This window comes from Apaloderma vittatum, unplaced genomic scaffold (genome assembly GCF_000703405.1).
Source record: "Apaloderma vittatum isolate BGI_N311 unplaced genomic scaffold, ASM70340v1 scaffold8774, whole genome shotgun sequence".
In the NCBI taxonomy this organism is placed as follows: domain Eukaryota; kingdom Metazoa; phylum Chordata; class Aves; order Trogoniformes; family Trogonidae; genus Apaloderma; species Apaloderma vittatum.
The window spans coordinates 12,186-33,716 of NW_009712131.1; the positions used below are offsets into that span (position 1 = coordinate 12,186).

The window sequence follows — 21,531 nt, forward strand, 5'->3', positions numbered from 1 at the left end:
GCTAGAAATTCACTCTGGCTGCTGGGGAATGAGTGAAATGCGAACATTTGATCTTCAGAAATCAATGAGATGCAAAAGCTCGAGGGCAGGGGGATTAGAGCACGATGGAAAGGATTTAACAGTCTTGCTGGTACCATGTCCCTGCCTAGAGGCAGGCTTGGCTATAACAAAGTGATCGCTGGCAGATATTTGTCTAGTCAGGTCTTAAAGATCTCATTGATGGATAATCTATGACCTCTCCAGCCACTATCAAGAGGTCCATTATCCTTATAATTAAAAAATTGCTGGGTGATTTCTCCCTGCCCCCCTCCCCCTCCAACATAAATTTATTTTCTTTGGGAATGAGAGTTTATTACTTTCTTTTTTCATAGGGTAGGGAACAGTAGACTGAATTCATACACGAGTCCTTTGGCATCTTATAGTCCCGTTAGCATGTCCCTTGCAGTCTCCTGAGAATCCCCAGGTCTTTCCTTCTTTCTTGAGACGAGATGTTTTCTGGTTGTGTTCTTTACTCTCCCCAGAAATTTAGTTCACTGGAAACAGGTTGCCCAGCAAGGTTGATGTCTCCTTGGAGACATCAAAAGCCATGTGGGCATGGTCCTGAGCAACCAGCTCTAAGTAACCCTGCTCAAGCAGGGCAGTTGGACCAGGTGACCTCGAGAGGTCCCTGCCAACCTCAACCATCCTATGAGTCTGTGATCTGAGGCTTTGCTGATGGCACAATTTTACCAAGGTTCAGTGAGGGCTGAATATGAGCCAGCAGTGTGGCCAAGAAGGCCAAGAGCATTGTGGTCTTTATCAGAAACAATGTGGCCAGCAGGATTATGGAAGTGTTTGTCTCCCTGTACTTGGCACTGGTGAGGCTGCACCTCGAACCCTGTGTTCTGTTTTGGATCGCTTACTCCAAGAAAGACATTGAGGTGCAGGAGCGTGTCCGTAGAAGGGCAACAAAGCTGCTGAAGTGTCTTGAGAACAAGTTTTATGAGGAGCAGGTGAGGGCATTGGGGTTGCTTAGCCTGGAGAAAAGGAGGCTGAGGGGACACCTTATCTCTTTACAGCTAACTGAAACGAGGTTGTAGCGAGGTGGGGGTTGGTCTCTTCTGCCAAATAACAAGTCATAGGACAAGAGGAAATGGCCCAAAGTTCTACCAGGGGAAGTTTGGGTTGGATATTAGGAAAAATTTCTTCACAGAAAGGTTTGTCAAGCACTGGAACAGGCTGCCTAGGGAAGTGGTTGAGTTGCCATCCCTGGAAGTATTATAATACGTGTAGCTGAGGTGCTTAGAGTTTACTGGTGGACCTCACGTCACTAGAGTAATGATTGGACTTGATGATCTTAAAGGTCTTTTCAGACCTAAACAATTCTGTGATTCTGTAATTATATGATTCTATTCAATGGTTTGAGAAAACTGAATAAATTGGTGTTGGAGTGGGAAGAATTTTAGGGAGTTTTGATTGCTTACTATTTCTACAGATTTTTTTAAGAGGACTATTTTAGTAAGCCCTAAACTTGATTTGCTAAAACTGGCAACACTTAAGTTGAATTTGTTGAAAATAAATAGGCCAAATTTCACTCAAGTGAAATGGGTAAGTTCTTAAACATCCTAATGGATAAGTTCTTAAACAATCCCAACTAAAGTTTGTGAACAAGGTGTCTAGAAATCTGTGCATCTTTTGCAGATAATGACTGGTACCTCTGCCACGTGACACTCCTTGCCCCAGAAGAGGAACTTCTGTCTTGGGGCATGTACCCATACCCCTACCTGGCACGCGTTGATCCAGATGCCCGAAAAGGCACTCTCATCTACCAACTTGTCGCACATTACACTAACAATGAAAACACCAGTGCTGGGATAACTTACACGCTAATTGCAGGTAGGTCTATGCTGATAAAAAGGTAAAATTCTGTTAAGCTGCAGATTTTTCTTAACAATTTCCCCTGGGGAATCATTAAAGATACAGCAGGTACAAAGAGTAGAAGCTATAAAAGCTGTTTTAAGTAAAACAGTTAAGTGGATGAGAATTGTTCTTGCTGCCTCTTTCTTAGCTTTACTTCTATTTGAAATCGATTGCAGCCTAACCATTAGCTTAAGGCTACATTTCTCACCTGTTCTTGTCATTTTTACATCGTACCGGTCAACAGAGGACAGTGTGAGTGACAGATAAGGTGCACAAGTGGAGAGGAAAAAAGAAGTGCATGCAAAAGTTCTTGCTGTGGGGCGTTTTTCAGACCAGTTTTGTGCGTATATTGTTAGGTGGTGAAGAGCGATTCCGAGTAGATAAGGATACTGGCATTATCATGACGACTGGTTTGCCTTTGACGTGGAATAAGGAGTACGTGGTTACTGTGGAGGCCACCGATGAGTACGGCAACAAAAGCCCCTACGCCTCTGTTTCCATCCTGGTGGGCTCCCGACCTCCGCAGTTCACTAACATGTCCTACAGCGTGTTTGTCCCTGAAAATACTCCAGCAGGAGAAAAGTAAGTTGGACTTTGTTAGGTGAGCTCCCACCCTGAAGTCCGAGAGGACCTTTCCAGAGCACAGTGAAGTGAAAATTTTGTGTCGGTGCTTCTCAGGGATATGTTTATGTGTTTGCCTATTACACTTGTGTTTTTTAAAAGAAATTATGACTTTTCTGCTGTTTGAGAGTCTCCAGTGTGGCACATGGTGTAGTCTAGGATGCTAGAAATCTGCTGAAATTATTATTTTAATGCTCTTGGTATCTTATTGGATTGTGTCATGAAATGAAACAGCCAAACTCTTGCCTATGCGTCTCCTCGACTGCTTCAGATACAAACGAGTGCTTGTAAAATACTATCTTTGAATTAACAGGATTTGGAGTTGTTTGTATCCTGCTTGACTAGTATTCAAATTTTCAGAAAGGCAAACCGTTGCCATACTCTTGAGATAACAATACCCAGCTGAAGTGCAAATAGATACAGCTAAGTCTCCATGGGGCTCTGCGTAAAGAGTACCTAAGCCAAGCCACAGTGGGGAGATGCTGCCAAGCTGACTCTGGTTTTATTGTCCCTGTTCATCTGCCTGAGAGCAGCATGGGCTTTTAAGGCACCAAGTAGCAGGTGGAGCACTGCCATAGGACCTTTAAGGCACAGGAAACCTGAAAATAAGCTGATGAAGTAGGAAAAATTGCTGGAGATATGCCACTTACTCCTTAAAAAAGACTGAGAAGGGGGAGGGAAATCTGTCTCCTTCCTTGGAGCTTTCAACAAGATGGGCTTAAAATGTATTGTCACACTGGACAGAAACTTGTGTGAGAGATGGAACTTGGAAACATAAATCACGGTAGGGAAGCAAACATTCATTTCATGTTCTGCCAAGGCAAACAGCAGGATCTGGAAAGGCCCTGTGCTTCATGGGGTTCCCATCCGTCTCTGAACCTGTTCTTTTTCTGAATATACAGCTTCACGGAAAGTCAAAAGTGTAGTATCTCAGTTATCTCTGTAACCGAAGCTAAACCAATGACTGCTGTCAAATATTTGGAAGGGCACACTAGGAAGGAAAAAGATATTTTCATGTTAGTGAGGGTTGAAATGGATTATTATCCCAGCCCTACTATGTCAGAGGATCAGTTTGATGAGAGAGGATAGATGGGCTCCTTGTAGTACGGGGATTTCCAGTCTGAATATAAAGCTGAGCCTGGCATTGACAGAGAGTGAGCTGTTCACCTTTCCTCATCTTCCTCTTCCTCTCCTAGATGCTTGGGAGATGGCTTTTCTTGTGGTTTCTAAGCAAAGGGCTGTTCTCTCATTCTTTACAGAGTAGCGATTGTTGAGGCTGTTTCTTTCCAGAGCCAGCCTCTTTCGTACACCCTGCTGACAAACCCCAGCGGGCTCTTCAGGGTGAGGCCAGAGAGCGGAGAGCTGAGCCTCACCCACCCTGTGGACTACGAGAGCGAGCACCACCTCTATCACCTCTTACTGAAAGCCATGGAAGTCGAGAGCACTCTTAGCAGCGTGACTGAGGTACAGGGATCCCTTCATTTCCCACCCGCTGTCTCTGCAGTCTTTGTTACCTCGTTAGTGGGATAGCCTAGAAATCCCATGAAGACGCTCAGGAGGGAGGAGGCCTTATGGTCCAGACAGAAGGCTGGATTCACATTTAGGGTCTGTGAAATAACCTATCTGCTTGGAAGTGGAGGAGATAATACTTCTCTGTATTACAGGGATAGTGTGAGAAAAAGTTTAGCATTGGAGGTATAAGGTCGAGACAACAGTGAAAGCAACGACTGCTCAGGCAGCGTCCAGATGAGGTTCCCATTTCCCTAAGTGCGGAAATCAAAATCCTCTCTCAGCGTGTCTTTTTATCTCAGGTCGTGGTCCATATCACCGATGAAAATGACTGCTCTCCTGAATTCCAGCACTCTATTTACAACAGAGAGAACATTCCTGAAACAATTCCTGTTGGCACATCTCTGCTGCAAGGTGAGGACTGTCCTGGTACCTTTCGTTTCAGTCCTACCACAGACCTGCTAGTTTGTGTTATATATTTGTGTTCATACCGTGAGGAAGCGCTGTCTCTTCCACAGTGGAAACTGCCTGTGTAAGCTGTGGCTGGTAGCTTTTCTTCAAGTCTGTACATGGTTTTTACATACTCTGAAGGTAGAGTTGTGTCTTCAGGTGAGGACACACAGTGCTGTGCCCAAGGAGGGATCTTGTGGTATCCCAAGGTACATTTTCTTAATGTGTCAAGAAAAATTAGCAAAGTTTTTTCAATGGGCCACTAGTTTTATCGAATAGATAGTAATGCTGTAAGATTGACTTACAAGTGTTAAAGAAGAAACCTTTGGAAAGCTTGTGAACTTTTGTATTTATGGCTGTGGCTTACCAGTCATCATTCCAAGTTTGTTGTGTTTAACATGGTCGCATATCGCTTGCACATAAACCCTGAGTGTACAGACAACATTTTCAGAGGCTAGAATAGTATCCCGTTGAAAGATTAGAGCTGTTGGAAATAATGTTAAGCCCCGAGTTCCAACAAAAACTTCTTGAAATACTGTGGTTGCACAAATAAGGAGTGAACTTGGATGATGCTGCACCTCTTGTCTCAGTCCTCGGAGTCCAACAGACAAGGAACAGAAGTCTGTTATCCAACGTGTTTTACTGGTGTCAGTTAAATGCCTTCAAAATTGTCTCGAGATCTGATGGAGTCTGTCGTGATGTGACACATGCCACAGGTGTGTCCTGCCTAAAACTGGGAGAACACTTACAGGCTTCCTGTCAGCATTCAAGCTGTGAAAGGAGAGGCAGGTACTGGGAACATGGGCTTACACCTCAAGGGTTATGAGGGTGAAATGGGCAGATGCCAAGACAAGACTTAGCAAAAATTTACATGTCTAAGATGTGTCTTTTGAAAACAATAGTGTAAGTTTTCTGAATGTGAAGCTGTACACATACAGGTCACAGTGGTGATAAGAAGCTTAGCTTCCCTTGTGTGGCCACATGCTGATAACAAAGCAGCAGAGACTGCTTTCTCTAAACACTGAGAAAGGGTTCAGACCTTGTTGTGGCTTATTTTTGTCATAAAGATGAATGTTCCAGGAGACTTGTAAAGCTGATCAAAATGTACCCACTTATGGGGAAGAAGAGTATGCCTCATATTCAGAGCAAGTGGAATGGCAAAGCTGTGCATGGTTTGCAATTGCAGTCCAATTGGTTTTCTTATGCCACAAGGTACAATTCAAGAGAAAGAGGCTTCTTAAAAAAGAAAACATGAGGTGGAAGTCTAGTGGTGGTCAGTCAAAATGAATGGATGAATGCTCGCTTGGTGTTTAAGGGCAGATCAGTGTTGGTAGTGGCTGCATATATGTGAAATCACCTGTACCCTATGCCAGACGAGTACTGTGGCACTAACTTTGATTGCCAAAGCAAGTATCATCTCGGAAAAAGCAGCTCTTACCCTGATTATAGTTTCTTGAGAGGTGGGTTGTTGCAAGCTCAGGATGTCCCACAAACAAAAAAGTAATGCAAGTTCAAGACAGCCTTTGCCATTCTGTGGCTGACTGCGTTGCTACTAATGAATAAAAAAGATACCATGACCTATGCCATTTTGTTAAAACTGTGGATGATGTAAGCAGAGATTTTAGTCATCAGTCATTTTCGTTTCAATACACTCGAAGTCTGGCTTTTATCAAACTTGTTGCGCTGGTTGAGTCAGTCTGTTTGTGTAGTCCTTACGGGAGGATTTAGGCTCTCTGCATGTGCTTTAAGATGCCTGGATGCAAACAAGCTATGATCTGAAAGCATAGAGGGACGCTCTCAGCGGGGGTTGGCATGCTCCTTCACCGGCACCACTGTGCCAGCAGGGCAACGCTTGGAGTTGTAGCTGGCAGCCTGTTGCTAAAAACCTGGCCTTTGAGCTGGAGTTAGCTTGCACTGAGCAAGCTCAGAGCATGGGCAGAGCCAGCACAGACCCACTTGCGATTGCCATATGATCCTCAAAATATCTTTGCAGTGTAGAGCAGTTTGCAGAATGAAATGAAATGGAAGGGGAATGGAATTCCCAGTTGCTATTGAGAAGTAAAGAATTTTTTTTGTCATGTGCAAGTAAGCATCACGTTCCCTGTTTGCCAGAAAAACTCTGGGGGAAAAAAGTCTAACCATTAAGCACATAGGATATATTTCTATGAATAGTTATGATGTTGAAGTAATGACTCTGTAGATTAAATCACAACTTTTCAAATCAAATTTACATTTACTGCATGTCTTTCTAAAAGCAGTACTTAATCACTAAATTTCAGGTTTAAGTCATTTTGTTTTCAATCTTGAGTTTTTAATGTATTTCTTCTTTTAGTACAAGAGAGTGATCCACTCTAAAGCCTTTGCTTTTTGTAGTCTGTGAGACACCCAAACATTTATTCACAGCAGGATTTTGAGAGATGTTAAAGTATTGCAACCACCCTAAATGTCCTTTTAAACCAAGATGAGTATGAGTAACTTTCCACAAGCAGAGGTAGTTGAGGTTTTTCACGACTGAGTAGCACAATATTTCAATGTGCTTTTTTCCATCTTTCTCTTCCCCTTTCTGATTTTGAGTTAATGTTATGACAGTGATGGGTCATTGTAACTTCATCTCATTTTTGGATGACACGGTCCCTGTTTCACTTCCAAAAGGCTGTGTGCTACTGCATTGATTGCAGCTGTATCTTCCTGGCAGAGCACAGATTTTGTTTAATACCAGCGTGGGTATGAGTTGAAGCCTTGTTGCTTGGCTAGAAAAATGACAGGGTAATTGAAGAGGTGATCTCCTGCTCTTTAAAATTACTTTTGATACTATGTTGTGAGCTCCAGCTCTTTGTTCTGCTGATTTGCTGCCTCTGAGCAGATGGGACACCCAAGATACTGAATAAACACTTGCTGGGGAGGAATGTATAATCAGTCTTTGTACCTTGAAGCACCAGGTAATTAAAAAGTACTTCATCTATAACATAGCTGGGAGCTAATTAAATTTGAAAGGCATCCCCAGAGAGAGTGAGGACACAGTTTATGCCTGATAATGTTCTACCAACATGCATATTGATTGTGTGGTAATTACCAGTGCTGACTGCTCTTTGTGCAAAGCGTGTTCTGTAGTATTGGGATCATGGCTCTCTTGCAAGCTCCTCTTGCTGCAATCACTGAGGCTGAGTTGGAGGAGGGGAAGAGTTGTTTTGCTTTTTTAATCCAGCCTCCTGCTGAGTTCCCAGACTCTTACCACAAAAATAAGGCTTTTATGGATAAAACAGATTTAGGTGACGTCTGTTCTCAAAAAAACCAAAAGTGTCTGAAGTTGTCTTGGTAGGAAATAGCATAACCAAACCTCTTCTGCAGCGTGACTTTTCTGTTAAATGTGTTTTCTAATAGTGCTTGCAACAGACCGTGACTCTGGCTCCAACTCTGAGATCACTTACTTCATCCAGAGCACTGATTTTTCCATCACACGTCACGGGGTCATCAATTCTAACCAGAGGCTGAACTTTGAGCGAGCAAACCATATGTATGAGTTTGTGGTGATAGCTGTCGATAAAGGACATCCCCCTCGGACAGGGACAGCATCTGTGCGCATTCGAATGGCCAACGTGAATGACGAGGCTCCTGTCTTCTCCCAGTCCGTGTAAGCCAGCTGGAATGCCTGATTTGGTTTTTAGAGATGCCGTTCATATGTGTAACCTTAATAGTAGTTGGCTAAATGGTCACATGCTGTTTTGTGCAGCTGTAAGTAACAGTGAAATCGAGGGGTAATTTGTGTGAAGAAAGGCTTTAGAAGATGGCCCTTCCTTTCTAGATTGTGTCAAATAAATGCATCAGCTATGATACCAGCATATTGACTTTATATTTACACTGAGAGAGCAGAATGAATAAAAGACCTAACTCTCTCTATAGAGAATGATTTTGACTGTGTTGACTTTTGAGTCTCAGAGTGATAGTCCATGTGTAAATATGTGACAGATAAAGATGGTAGTTAGAAAACTTTCAAATGTAATTTTATCAGCAGCAGATTGTGTTATAAGCTAACTTCATGAAGGCCTGTTAGTTTAAAATGCCTTCTTTCCTGAATGAATGAATGAATTTTTTAATTTTTGTGTGTAAGTTTGAAGTATGGGCATATTTTAAATGCAAAATATAAATACATTAATTTACAAAATGTTATACTGGTTTACATCATCTCTGTAGTATCTGGTGCTTTCTGTTAGTAGACAGCGACATAGAAAGCACTGCATGACAGATATTGGTCCCGTTTCCCATCTTTAGGAGATAAGTGATTTTGGTTTGCAGTGCAACGTACTATGGTGCATACTGATGCCTTCCAAAAAGATCCTTGGAAATTACATATACCAAAACAACAGAATTGCAATCCTAAAATACAAAACCTATGCCAAAGAAAGATGCTTGAACTCTCATCTTAAACTGATTAAAGATTGTGTGATTGCATGCCCAAAACTTAAAAGAATTACGTTTTTAGCAAATCTATAATCCTTGGCTGATGGTTAATGTGGTGATGGTTATTCTGATACTGAATGTGCTGCCACTGCTCCCTTATGTCCATCAGATACAGAACGTTCCTTTCAGAAGATGCTGGTCCCAGCACCTTAGTGGCTACAGTTCGGGCAACGGACCCTGATGGAGATGGGCTGCTGTATCTGATTACAGGAGGCAACGAGGAGGGCAACTTTGAACTGGACAGTCAGAAAGGTGAGGAAAGAGCTTTCAGAACACTATTACTTACTGTCTAAACTGTATTGACGCTGCTTCACCCGTGTGTCAAAAATCTGCAAATGGGCATGCTTTGTATCAATGAGATTTACCTCTTTGATATGATGCTTGTTCTCCAAATTTCAGCCAAGGTATCTGAGGTACTGGTCAACGGGCTGCGTGGCTTAAGATGACTGAATCCTGTGCTTTGCGACCAAAATGCAAACTGAGCCAACAGTACGCTGACAGAGAAATGTGATGCTCACCTGATTTTGATTGTAAAATAAAATGACACTTTATGCTTCCAAATTCAGGTATCATTAAACTCCGCAGAAACCCACCACCCAACCTGAAAGGGCCACAATACACATTGAACATCACTGCCATAGATGACAATGCATCAGGGGGACCCATGCCTCTGAGCAGTTTTGCTGAGGTTATTGTAGGAGTTAATGACATTAATAACAACAAGCCTGTCTTCAGAGAGGTAAGATGTCTTTCTGCAGATAATTCTTTTCTCATCAGTAACTGAGTTTATAGGCTCTCTGGCTAATGGTGATTGCCAGTGGGCTGAAGGGACTGTGTGTGCAGAGCAGAATGAACAGGCAGCCACCTTTCTTCATACTTAAGGTGTAAAGTCTTCACTCCCCTTCTTTCCTTCCTCTCTCTTAGAGCTTGATTTCTTCGTGAGTATAAGTAATGGAAGTGATTTTCTTCTGGGTTCTTCTCAGTTGTGCTGGAAAAAAACATTGACACTGTGCATCAAATTCATGTGGCTCTTTGTAATATATAGCATTGGATGTTTGGATGTATTTTTAGTGTGCTTACTACAGCGACAGCGCCTGGGTTCTGGAGAATCAGCCTCCAGGCACGTATGTGCTACAGGTAGAAGCCTATGATGCAGACCTTGGCGTTAATGGAGAGGTGAAGTATGGGCTCATGCACCGAGATGGAGCTTCCCTGGGCTTCAGCATCGACCCAGACACAGGTCAGTGGCTTTCAGTATCTTCAGCTTTATAGAGATAAAAGGAAAGTGAGGTTGTATTGTGATGAGAATGCCACTGTATGAGTGTATCCAGCTGGGCTCATGCTTTACTGGTGTAACTGCAGGGTTAGCTACAACAGCTTGTGGAATAAACACTGAAAAATGTTCTGAGTATATGGATAGCCATGCATGTATATTAAATTAAGATAATGATTTAAATGGTAAATTAAGTAGGAAACAAACCCAAATTAAATAGAAAGATAAAAAGCTATTCTGTATCATTTATCATCCTGTCGGATCCAGTGTAGCTATAAAAATGCAGAGCAGAAAGTGTGACTCTAACAGCTCTTGAGCTTGTTCTTCCCTTCAGTGTGGCCATGGTTTATTTCTCATCTTATGTGCAAAGAGGAGGTCCAGTGTAGTACATATAGAAACAAACCACTTGTACCAGGACAGGGCAGTGACAAAGTCCTAATGCATTTCAGGTGAAGGAGTTATAAAAGTTGTTGCTGTTTCTGCGGTCAAAACAGTAAAAGATGTGATATTTTCATGTCCAGGACTGTGCAGGAGAGTGGAAGGACTGACAGCAGAGCAGCAGAATCCTGGTCCCTAGCGTAAAAGAGACATAGGTCTGGAAGTGGCCTCCAGAAGGCCAGTTTAAAGTCTCCCAAACAGAATAAAAGATGTTGAGACAGGGAGAGACCTGGACAGTTGTGGGGAAAAGCTGTATGCTAGAAGAAAATCGTTCAATTTATTAACTGAACGATGTGATTCTAACCTTAGTTGGTTTGATGAAGCAGCCTCCAGCTCCCATAGGAGAGATGACTTTAGTCACATCACTTGTGCCTTCTGTGCTGTGACTTCCCCAGAGTAATAATGAGCTGTCCTTGAAATATTCAGGTACTTGAACTGTCACTGGAGTAAACCTAGGAGATGCTTCTCGATAAGGAGGAGAAAGTGCTCCATGAGGATTGAGATAAGGATGTCCTCAGACTGAAGTTCTTTATCAGGGCAACAGGAGAGAAAGCTGCTGGCCCCTGGCATTATGTGGCATGTGAGGAGAGGAGAGAGAGGGGAATTGGAGTTGGTTTTGTCCAAGACACATATGTGAGGATTGGTGTGGATTAAGCTTGACAGTTGTGCTTTGTGTGATCAGAGCTTCCTAGTGCTGATCCCTTCCTGCAAATTCAGTCCTGAGGCTGTGACATGCAGAACAGGAGGTGTCTGTGTTCCCAGGTGTCATCACAACCATGCAGAGTTTTGACCGGGAGAAGCAGAAGGAGTACACGCTGTCTGTTACTGCTACCGACCAGGCGCAGGAGCCGCTGATCGGCGTGTGTCAGATCACCGTCCTCATTGCTGACGTCAACGACAACGATCCCAAGTTTGAGAACAGTCGCTACCAGTGTGAGTGTTTCTTAACTACCTGTCTTAGTACTACAGCATGAACCCAGTGGCCAGTTCCTTAAAGCAGTGGTCAGTTCTTCAGGTGACCAGTCTTCCTTTGCTGCCAGCTAAGCCAGGTACTGCTCAGTCCATCAGCAGTGGAAATATGCAGAATTGATCACCATCATCTTTATTCACTGCAATACTCTTAAAACATTGACAGTCTTCAGTCCTACAGGTGAAGCAGATCTCGTCCCTTCCTTTTGCAGTTCTTCCCTGCCTAGTTTTTCTGTACAATGCATTTTTATTCAATATCCCCAAACACAACATTAACTTTCTAGCTGAGAAGCATTCATCCCTGACCAGAAGAACAAGTGTCACCTGTGTCTCTTTGACATAGCACCTCTGTTTGAATAGGCTAGAGTGTTGTTTGTCTCTTGTCAAACAGCCCAATCAAGATCCTTGGCTTCTAGACTGGGATTGGCTGTGGGCCCTGATGCCTCCTGTAACTGTGCTGCTGAGCTAACTTTTGCCATTTGCCCTGGTGCCATTTCCTTTTTCATCCCCACATGACATGCTGTTCATCAGTCTTCCATTGCCTTATCATTAGTCTTCCACTGCCTTATTAAACTGAAGATAGCTCGTAAGTAAGTTGTCTTTAGTATCGCAGAGGACAGCACTCTAGGAGGATTCAAGGAGAGGTTGGATGCTTGCATGATGAGATTTTAACAAGAAGTGACCTGCTAGGAAATAATCTAAATATACTTCAGTTATGCACAAGGGCAGAAGCAAAATTGTGTTGCACCTTTTAGACTATTTTATAGTGACTAACTCCAAGTGGCAAATCAGTTAAAATATGCAGATTGGGAGTAGAATCATAGAATCGTAGAATTGTCAGGGTTGGAAGGGACCTTAAAGATCATCTAGTTCCAACCCCCCTGCCATGGGCAGGGACATCTCCCAGTAGATCAGGCTGCCCAGAGCCCCATCCAGCCTGACCTTAAAAATTTCCAGGGATGGGGCTGCCACCACCTCTCTGGACAACCTGTGCCAGTGTCTCACTACCCTCATGGGGAAGAACTTCTTCCTAACGTCCAATCTGAACCGATCCATCTCAAGCTTGAGTCCATTCCCTCCAGTCCTATCACTACTCAATATCCTAAAAAGCCCCTCACCAGCTTTCTTGGAGGCCCCCTTGAAATACTGGAAGGCCACAATAAGGTCTCCTTGGAGCCTGCTGTTCTCCAGCCTGAACAGCCCCAACTCTCTCAGTCTGTCTTCACAGGAGAGGTGCTCCAGCCCTCTGATCATCCTCGTGGCCCTTCTCTGGACACGCTCCAGCACGTCCATATCTTTCTTGTGCTGTGGGCTCCAGAACTGGATGCAGTGCTCCAGGTGGGGTCCCATGAGAGTGGAGTAGAGGGGGAGAATCACCTCCCTCGACTAATTTCTGCTTTCCTACTAGTGGCTTCTGCAAACCTGGCCAAAGTAGCACTGAGAAGCCAGGTGGGAGTGATCTCACTGAAGCGAAATATTTTTGGACAGAGCAGAGAAGACCTTGAGGTAAAGGACAAAAGGCAAAGACAAAACTTTCCACTCTACCTTCAAATATGTCCTTCAGGTGAAAATGCTTGGGATTATTTATTTCAAAAGTAGTGAGGCTGAGAGGTTGCATTTGGTAATTATGGTGACTTCAGCACTTCTGAGGAATTGGGTGGATTTTCTTCTTTTTTCATGAACACAGAGAACCAGCAAAGGTCCCAAAACAAAGGCAGTTCTTTGGGATGGGGAAATGGCAAATAACGAGGTCACTTTATAAATAGCACTTTTCCAGCATCTATACATAAGTAATCAATGTTTCCACGTCACAGAATTAAAAATAGCTTCTTCTCTAACGAGATCAAATCCCATTAGTCATAGGTTTCTATTCTTCCTGGAAACTGCTGGTTCTTTATTCCTCCACACTAGGACGTTGGTCAAATCTCTGATTTAAGCCATGCGTCTTATCATCTGCCTGCAAAATAGACATTAAAGAAATGCTTTACTCTATGCAGTAGGGATGGTATAGTAAGTGTTAGAGTTCCGCCAGCAGCAAGCAAAAGTACATGAAATGAGAGAGTATGGCCCTTCGAAGTAATATTTGTATTTTTTTCTTACAATGCAATTTAACAGGATTTGACTATAAAGGCATAAATTTAAACACAGAAAAGGATATTTTACAGTATTTCTTAGCAATAAATTCCCATTTCATTAATCTATTCTAGTGCCAGTAAATCTCTTCTGAGAGCAGATTTGGCTGTTACTGACATGCCAGGGACATGAATCCTAGGCCAACTAAATGTCCTGGGGGACAAGGAAAACTAATTAAAGCTCAAATTTGCATTCATGGAGCAAGCAGTGGTGGTGGATTAAGGTTTTACTGCCCTGCTGTCACAGACTGTAGGTATTAAGGAAGAAAACCAAAACAGAAAGCATTACCACTCCACAAATAGCGTGCAAATCTGATTGTCCCACCTCAAAAAATGTTTAAGGAGACACATCCAAGAGAGATCAAAGATATGAAAAGGTTTCTGAACAAGAAGCCGTTGACTAGACTAACTGGGTTGTCTAAATCTAACTGTGCCAGCCTTCCTGCTGCCAAGGCCTTTTCAATACACTGAGCTGATGGAGCCTTAGTGTGTGGGAATGGCTCAAAAACCCCTTCAGGTGAGCACCCATAGCTACTTGGAGGAGGAACTGGTGCTGGATGGCTAAGGATGGGGAGGGGAACAGGATCAAAGTCAGATCAGAACAATCTAGACTGGGGTGTGGAGGAGAAGCAGCCGACAGGTAATAGCTTTGTATAAAATTTTGCTTTGGAGAGAAGAGGAGAGTAGGACATGACTTACTCATGATTTCCCGTCATTTTGTTGGTGTCCCTGCCGGGAATCAGGCTTTAGGAGGACAAAAGTGAATTAGTCTTCTGTGCAATGGGTACTTCAACTGTGTGACTCTGCCACAAGCTTTTTACATGCTGATTATAAAAGCAGGTTCAAACGACTGGTCTGTCTAGGACTGCAGGCACAAAGACACAACCTCTGTCTTGGGTGGATTGCAGGGAAGAGGGATTGACACCTAGGGAAAGGGGCACATGTAAAATGTTCATTGCACCCTTGCCCTGGGCAGCTTCTCCAAAACACTGGGGTGTGTTTGGGGGGAAAAATTCACTATGACTTAAGTCTACTTTACGATTGCTCATTGCCTCCTGTCGGCAGTCCTACTGCTGCTCCCTCTCGCATTGGGGATGAATTCGTTTCAAATGAAGTTCCTTTTGATGCCAACCCGCTTTTATCAGCAGCTGAGCCCACCAGCCGGGGCTGTGATCTGCAGCCGTGGGTGAGTAGATGCCAGGAGCAATGTGGAGAGGCTCGAAGGGCTGGCAGCAGCGTAGTCAGTCAGCCTGCTTTGCCAGCAGCTCACTTACCAACCCAGTGTTCCAGGGGAAAGGGAAGGGGAAGCTAAAAGAGAACTGCAGACACTCTGATAGTGACAATACTTTATGACCTGCCTTGTGACAGAAACATTTAATCTCACATGGAGAGATTTTTTTATTTTTTTTTTTTACAGGAGTATTTCTATTACATGCAGCCTGCTAAATCAGAGCATGACCTGCTGACAATACTTTTGTCTTTTCAAAGACTTCCTCCGCGAAGACACTCCAGTGGGGACAAGTTTCCTCCGTGTTGTGGCTCATGACAGTGACCAAGGTGTGAATGCTGCTGTCACGTACTCAATGTTAGACCACCAACTGGAATACTTCCAGATCAACCCCAGTACAGGCTGGGTCTACGTAAACCACCTGCTATCTCAGGTAATGGCACTCTCTGCTTGAAACAGAGCAACCTCCGACCCCTCAGATCCATTGCTGAGGGTTAACTGCAGCCCCTTGATTTGTACAAAACGGTTTTCAAATATCCCCAGTCTTCTTCATTTCACAGGCGACACGCATTAGTCGCTATATCGTAGCGACAGATGGAGGGAACAGAAGCAGCACTGTGGAGCTGACAGTGACTGTCACTAATGCACTCAGCCAGCCGCCCCGGTGGGAGCAGAGCAGATACTGGGTAACCATCCCCGAAAACACCATTCGTGACGCCAAGATAGTGGTATGTTAGAAGTGCAGTTACTTCCCTCCATCCTCTTTCATTTCAACTTCTTCCTCTGTTGTGCTCTGTCTCCATGTTAAGAATGCACAGATGCCCTCTCTGCAACCTTCCTGTCTTGTGCTATTTCCTTATCAGCCTTCACAGCTGTGTGCCCTGCTAGTGTTTGTCAGGAGTACCTGTTGCAGAATAGGCTGGCATTTCAGCTGGCAGCAGTTTTCTCCGTGACGTCTTGCAACAGCAGCCCTTAGGGTGGGCTCCTACAGGCAGCAGCTTTGATTGAGAAGCCAGACCTGTGCCCTGCCTCTGTGGGAAATCCTTGAGTCTCCCCACCAAGGGGCAGCTCCTCACTCCTCCATCCTCAGCAGACCTTGCTGCCTGCCTGCATCTTTCCTACAGTTTTTCTCTGTTTAGCACTGTAGCATGGAACAGCTGTAGTTTGCTTTGGTCTCTTCTAACCCAAACCAATTCCTTTTTTAGCTCTACAGACTTATTCTTTAAGGGTGGTCCCTTCTGTAAATTGACAGATAATTCCTGCCTTCTTCCTCCTACTTATAATAATATACAAGCACTTGCAAACAATTTAGGGTTTGTCTGTATCTTGTCTGGTAAATGTACAACATGGTGGAGAAACAGTGTCCTTTTGAATTGCTTTTGTGTTGGAAGGAGGAGAGAGGAGGGATTTCCTTTAGCCTGTGATGCAGTTCTTGCTTAGCACATTTACAGCCAGGTAAATTTACTGTTGATTAAACACCTGCATCAAACTTAAATGTTGTAAAATGAAACTCAACTCTGTAAACTGTTTCTTTTTTATCTCTTATCCAAGTCATACAGGCATGTATGTTCTTGGAGAACATGCATGCATGTATATTCTTGCCATCAAATTGAACATTTAACACTTGCAACCCCGTGCTTCATGAACATATGTGGTGGCTCTTTTTTTCTTCAGACGATCAAAGCCACATCCCCTCTTGGTGATCCCAGGGTTACGTATAATCTGGAGGAGGGTCAAGTTCCAGAGACTAACATGCCAGTTCGTTTCTATCTGAAGCCCAACAGAGCTGATGGATCTGCTTCTCTTCTAGTCGCTGAACCACTTGACTTTGAGACAACTAAGTTTTTCACCCTGACAGTCCGGGCACAAAATGTAGCAATGACTCCTTTAGCTTCCTTTACCACTGTTTGTGTGAATGTAACAGGTAAGCTTTGCTGCTGTTACAACAGCTCATTTAGAACAATATTTTTGGTATTTTTAGTATAACACCAAAAATTAAGGTAACATCCGTAAAATGCGAAGACACCTAAGAATGCTTTGTACGTTTCTATACTGTTAAAGGGAGTTCTGCAGTCATTAAAAAGGTCTATTTGAGATGGTTTTGAAGTGCAACTACCAAAGGTGGAAATGTAATAGTGCAAAAATGAGCTGCCTGAATGTTTATGCAACACTAGTGCCTGCTTTCATAAAAGTATTTGGAAAGGCTTTCATAAAAGTAGTTGGAAAGACTTTCATCTGATAGGAAGTAAAAAATCTAGTAAATGTCCCCAAGTTATTGAAAGGAGGTATTGCTGGAAGTATTCTATGCTGTAAAAAGAAACAGCCCAGAAATGCTGGATTTATATTTGGTATCTGTTAAGGGTTTTTTTGTCATATCCAGAATTTTCTACTGAACACCGAGATGAGAACTCTAGAAATGAAGAAGCAAGGGTACTTAAAATAGGTGCAATTGTCAAAAATTTGACCTGACCCTGCTTATGGCAGGATCTTGTTGCAAGGCTCTACTCCTGTAGATATGCGTAAAACTATAAATATGATTTTAATCCCTACATTTTGAAGCATTAGTGAAGTTACTTTTGATAGGTAGATGTTTAAATGAAAATATGAATAAGAGAAGCCTCCAGCAAAAAAACTTTTGTCTTCCTCACCACCATGGAAATTATATAAATGGTAATTTGAATGGGAATCCAGCTTCCCTGTTTCACCTTATCACAGCTTTGTTCTATCTTCCACAGTCCATCAATGCAAAAACCCTTCAAGTTTGTAGAACAGGCGTGCTTCAAGTCAGGGTCTGAGCCTCGTTATTATGGCTTACGAACCCTCTCCCAGAACATTTTTCCTATAGTGCAGTAACTGGTATCAGAATTTGGGAGAAACTTCATTTTGCTCACAAGCAAAAATCCTGTCTTCAATAAGTTAGGATTTCACATGAAAAGGAGATTTACACACACATGTATGCATTACTGGGAAGAGAAAAAAAAGCAAGTTGAACACCTTCAAGAGAGAAATAGCCACCAGAAAGTTTCATATGCAGAATTGTCATTTATTTATGCACAATCACACAGAGAAGAAAATGTTTTATAGAGCCTTACTTTTCTTACCTAGCTCAGTGATTTTGCTGAAACTTATCTCTGACAAGATATATTTCCGTGTATAAAACATGAGCAAAAGCCTGTTAGAAAATAAGTTTTCACGGATGATTATGCATGTAAGAGAGAAAGAAAATTCAGATTTACAGGAGTGCATACTGACAAAGAAAAAAAAAGTAATTTAAGACATTAATACTGCAAATAGTTGTGTGTCAGAATGGAGTCACGTGGCAGTAGTAAAAGTAAATGTGTGCTTAAGGGTTTGCAGAATGAGATATTAAGAATTTTGTCTGCTCTACATAAAGACAGATGGATCTGAGGAACTGTCGTTACAGCTCCTCTGTTCTGGCACCGTGCCATGACACAGGAAAATGACTTCCTTAAAATGTGGCTCTTAAACTGTGAAAAGTGCAAAAAAGATGTAGGATACTGTGCAGCGCTTCTGAGTTTAGTCATCTTACAGACAAAAAAGAGCCCAGACTGATTTGTCATGTGTTGAGCAGGAGAGTGTGATACCAGAGCAGTTTAAACGGGCCTGAGTCAGCGCTGCCACAGTCCTCCTGCCTATCCCATGTGCTCGCCCAGTCCTACACAACAGTTTGAGGGAGACAACGTGTCAGAAACCGGCCCTTCAGAACACTAGACGTACCTTTTCCAGTTTAGGTCTCTACAGGGGTTGGGCCAGGAAGGCAAGGAAGACCTGATGTAAGTTTAACATGGCTTTGCCTTGTGCCTAATCTGACCCGACTGCAGATGGCCACTACTGGGACAGCCTCTTCTATCCTCCACCCACTGTCCCTTGTGTTGTATCTGGCTGTTACACAGCTGCAGAGCATGTCAGATCACAGCTAGCGCTTCTCGCTCCAGAAGACAGTCCCTCACAGAGCAACAAAATGAGCACTGTCAACACGGGGCTGTGTGATCCAGCTCGTGGGAGGGGGGATGCCATGGCTTAGAGCGGGATGACAAGAATGGGAAGATTAGCATGCTTCCTTTGGATGTTGGGCAGTAGTTAGATGGAGGGAGACTCATGTGCAACTGCAACCTAAGTAATCCTTAAGTCCTACAGCGTAACGTAACTCTGGCTATACTGCCCTGCAAAGGCCAGGAAAGACTGTTTCACACACGTTCTTTGTCAACTCTGTAGACCCCATGATTTTAATTTCCATTTTATGTTAATCAGCCTTTAATAAAATGCTGCAATTAACTACTTCTGGAATATTGTGTCCAGTTCTGGGCCCCTCAGCTCAAGAGACAGGGAACTGCTTGAGAGAGTCCAGCGCAGAGCCACAAAGATGATGAACATCTCCCTTATGAGGAAAGGCTGAAGGAGCTGGGTCTCTTTAGCTTGGAGAAGAGGAGGCTGAGGGGTGACCTCATTAATGTTTATAAATATGTCAAGGGAGAGTGTCAGGAGGATGGAGCCAGGCTCTTCTCAGTGATGTCCAATGACAGGACAAGGGGCAATGGGTACAAGCTGGAACATAGGAGGTTCCACAAAAACATGAGGAAAAGCTTTTTCACTGTGAGGGTGACAGAGCACTGGCACAGGCTGCCCCCGGGGGTGACAGAGCACTGGCACAGGCTGCCCAGGGAGGTTGTGGAGTCTCCTTTTCTGGAGACTTTCAAAACCCGCCTGGACACGTTCCTGTGTGACCTACTGTGGGTGATCCTGCTCTGGCAGGATCACTGGACTAGATGGTCTTTTGAGGTCACTTCCAATTCTTAGCATTCTGTGATTCTGTGATAACCAGCTCTACAGGGACTGTAGATGAAAGGCTTCCTGGTCCTGGCATTCATGGCCTTTCTATAAGATCACTGGTCAAATCATTACTAATACCTTAGCTGAGATTAGGCCACTGTCTCCCATACACTGGTCAACATCTATAAAATGCCTCCTGACAGCTGCCCTGAAAATGGGAAGACCCAAAACAGGGTTGCTTCTTACTATGAACAGTGTGAGTTCTTTCTCCAAGTGAAATTACTACTGTTAAAAATAATACAGTAAAAAAAAAAGTCTTCAAACATTTTCTTACTGTGGTCCTCATCACTTCCTTTTGCAGATGTCAATGATAATGTTCCATTCTTCGTGTCTTCTAACTACGAGGTGTCTGTGCCAGAAGGAGCTGATATTGGCACGTCTGTGGTTCAGGTGTTAGCTACAGACTTGGATTCTGGCCTACATGGAGAGGTTTGACTTTTTTTTTTTTTCTTCAATTCTTTTCCTCCCAATAGGCAAGTTCTAATACTATAATTACGAAGAGTATGCAGACAGCATGTGACAGGGTAATGAGCCACACACACTTCTTGCAGCACTTATCAAGCACTTGTCTAACATACGCTTGATGTGCATAGTATGGGATGCAGGCAGATCTTGGGATCCCGCATTATAGCAGCTCATCATGATCCCGCAACCACAACAAAGCACTGCTGCAGGATTCTCAGGGTTGCTGCCATGACAAGGCAAGTGGAGGTGGCTGCAGAAGATGTTTCCAGACTCTTGCCTTTTCAGCTCATTATTTAATTGACTGTCAGTAAGTATGGTTGGTTAAACACGGCCATTTATATATGGTCAATTAAGTAACATTTCATTTCACCGTCATTGGTCAAAAGATTGGTCAAACTAACATTTAACCATCATTGCCATAATGACCCAGCCATAGCAAAAAGAAGTGTTATGAAGGAAACTGCTCATTTTCTGTGCATTTTCCTAAGTCTTTTCCAAAAATCCTGCTAGTTTTTCTGTAAAGGAACTCTGGCTAGTAGAGATCTGCTGTTCTATGACTGTCGTTTTTGCAGCTTCTGAAAAGCAGCTTGTGTGGTAGAACTGCCTGGTGGTGCTCTGGGCATAACTTGAAGGTGGGGATCAAAATGTAGGTTTTTTTGTTGTGTTTTTTTTTTTTTTTGAGAAGGAAGTCAAGCCTTTGTTAAAGGGATAAATGTAGGTATCTTTTGTCAGTGGAGGTTTTCATGTGTTCAATCCTGTTGAACAGGAACCAAACTCCTAGTTAGCCCCCCCCTTATTTTTTTAAGCTGTTTCCTTATCAGCCTGCACAGGTGTGTACCCCACTAGTGTTTGTCAGGAGTACCTCTTGCAGAATAGGCTTGTGTTTCAGCTGGCAGCAATTTTCTCTGTGACTTCTTACACCAGCAGTCCTCAGGTCCCCAGGATGGAGAGACACCAGGAAAGATGTCATTCCATGTATTCTCTGTCCTGTTATTCATGACCTTTCTTAACTGCCTGCTTGCCACTGTTGGAAGTTAGATCTGGACTTGATGGGCCTTGTTATCACTGGTACAAATGTTCTTCTGTTTGAGAATTCTGGGATTTTTATATCAAAATGGGAAAAAGAGTTAGAAAAATTATGTCCAGGTGAACTGTCTTTCCTCAGAGTGTGGCAGCTTTGCAGACAGACCCAGGAGGCTTCTGGGGAAGGGGAAGATCACAGCACTCGGACATACAAA

At 43.3% G+C, this 21,531-nt stretch overlaps 1 protein-coding gene across 1 annotated transcript in view; it reads left to right on the forward strand.

The window, feature by feature from the left end:
• Positions 1 to 824: 824 nt before the first annotated feature.
• Positions 825 to 21,531, forward strand: part of LOC104267806 (neural-cadherin-like) — a 42,995-nt gene continuing 22,288 nt past the window's right edge. Inside the window, exons 1-15 of the mRNA XM_009867875.1 lie at positions 825 to 992; positions 1,563 to 1,587; positions 1,681 to 1,875; positions 2,256 to 2,481; positions 3,780 to 3,984; positions 4,332 to 4,443; positions 7,861 to 8,110; positions 9,047 to 9,189; positions 9,504 to 9,676; positions 10,009 to 10,177; positions 11,411 to 11,581; positions 15,238 to 15,410; positions 15,538 to 15,705; positions 16,652 to 16,901; positions 20,130 to 20,257. Coding sequence (XP_009866177.1) covers positions 825 to 992; positions 1,563 to 1,587; positions 1,681 to 1,875; positions 2,256 to 2,481; positions 3,780 to 3,984; positions 4,332 to 4,443; positions 7,861 to 8,110; positions 9,047 to 9,189; positions 9,504 to 9,676; positions 10,009 to 10,177; positions 11,411 to 11,581; positions 15,238 to 15,410; positions 15,538 to 15,705; positions 16,652 to 16,901; positions 20,130 to 20,257 — 2,556 coding nt within the window. The remainder of the gene's footprint in view (positions 993 to 1,562; positions 1,588 to 1,680; positions 1,876 to 2,255; positions 2,482 to 3,779; positions 3,985 to 4,331; positions 4,444 to 7,860; positions 8,111 to 9,046; positions 9,190 to 9,503; positions 9,677 to 10,008; positions 10,178 to 11,410; positions 11,582 to 15,237; positions 15,411 to 15,537; positions 15,706 to 16,651; positions 16,902 to 20,129; positions 20,258 to 21,531) is intronic.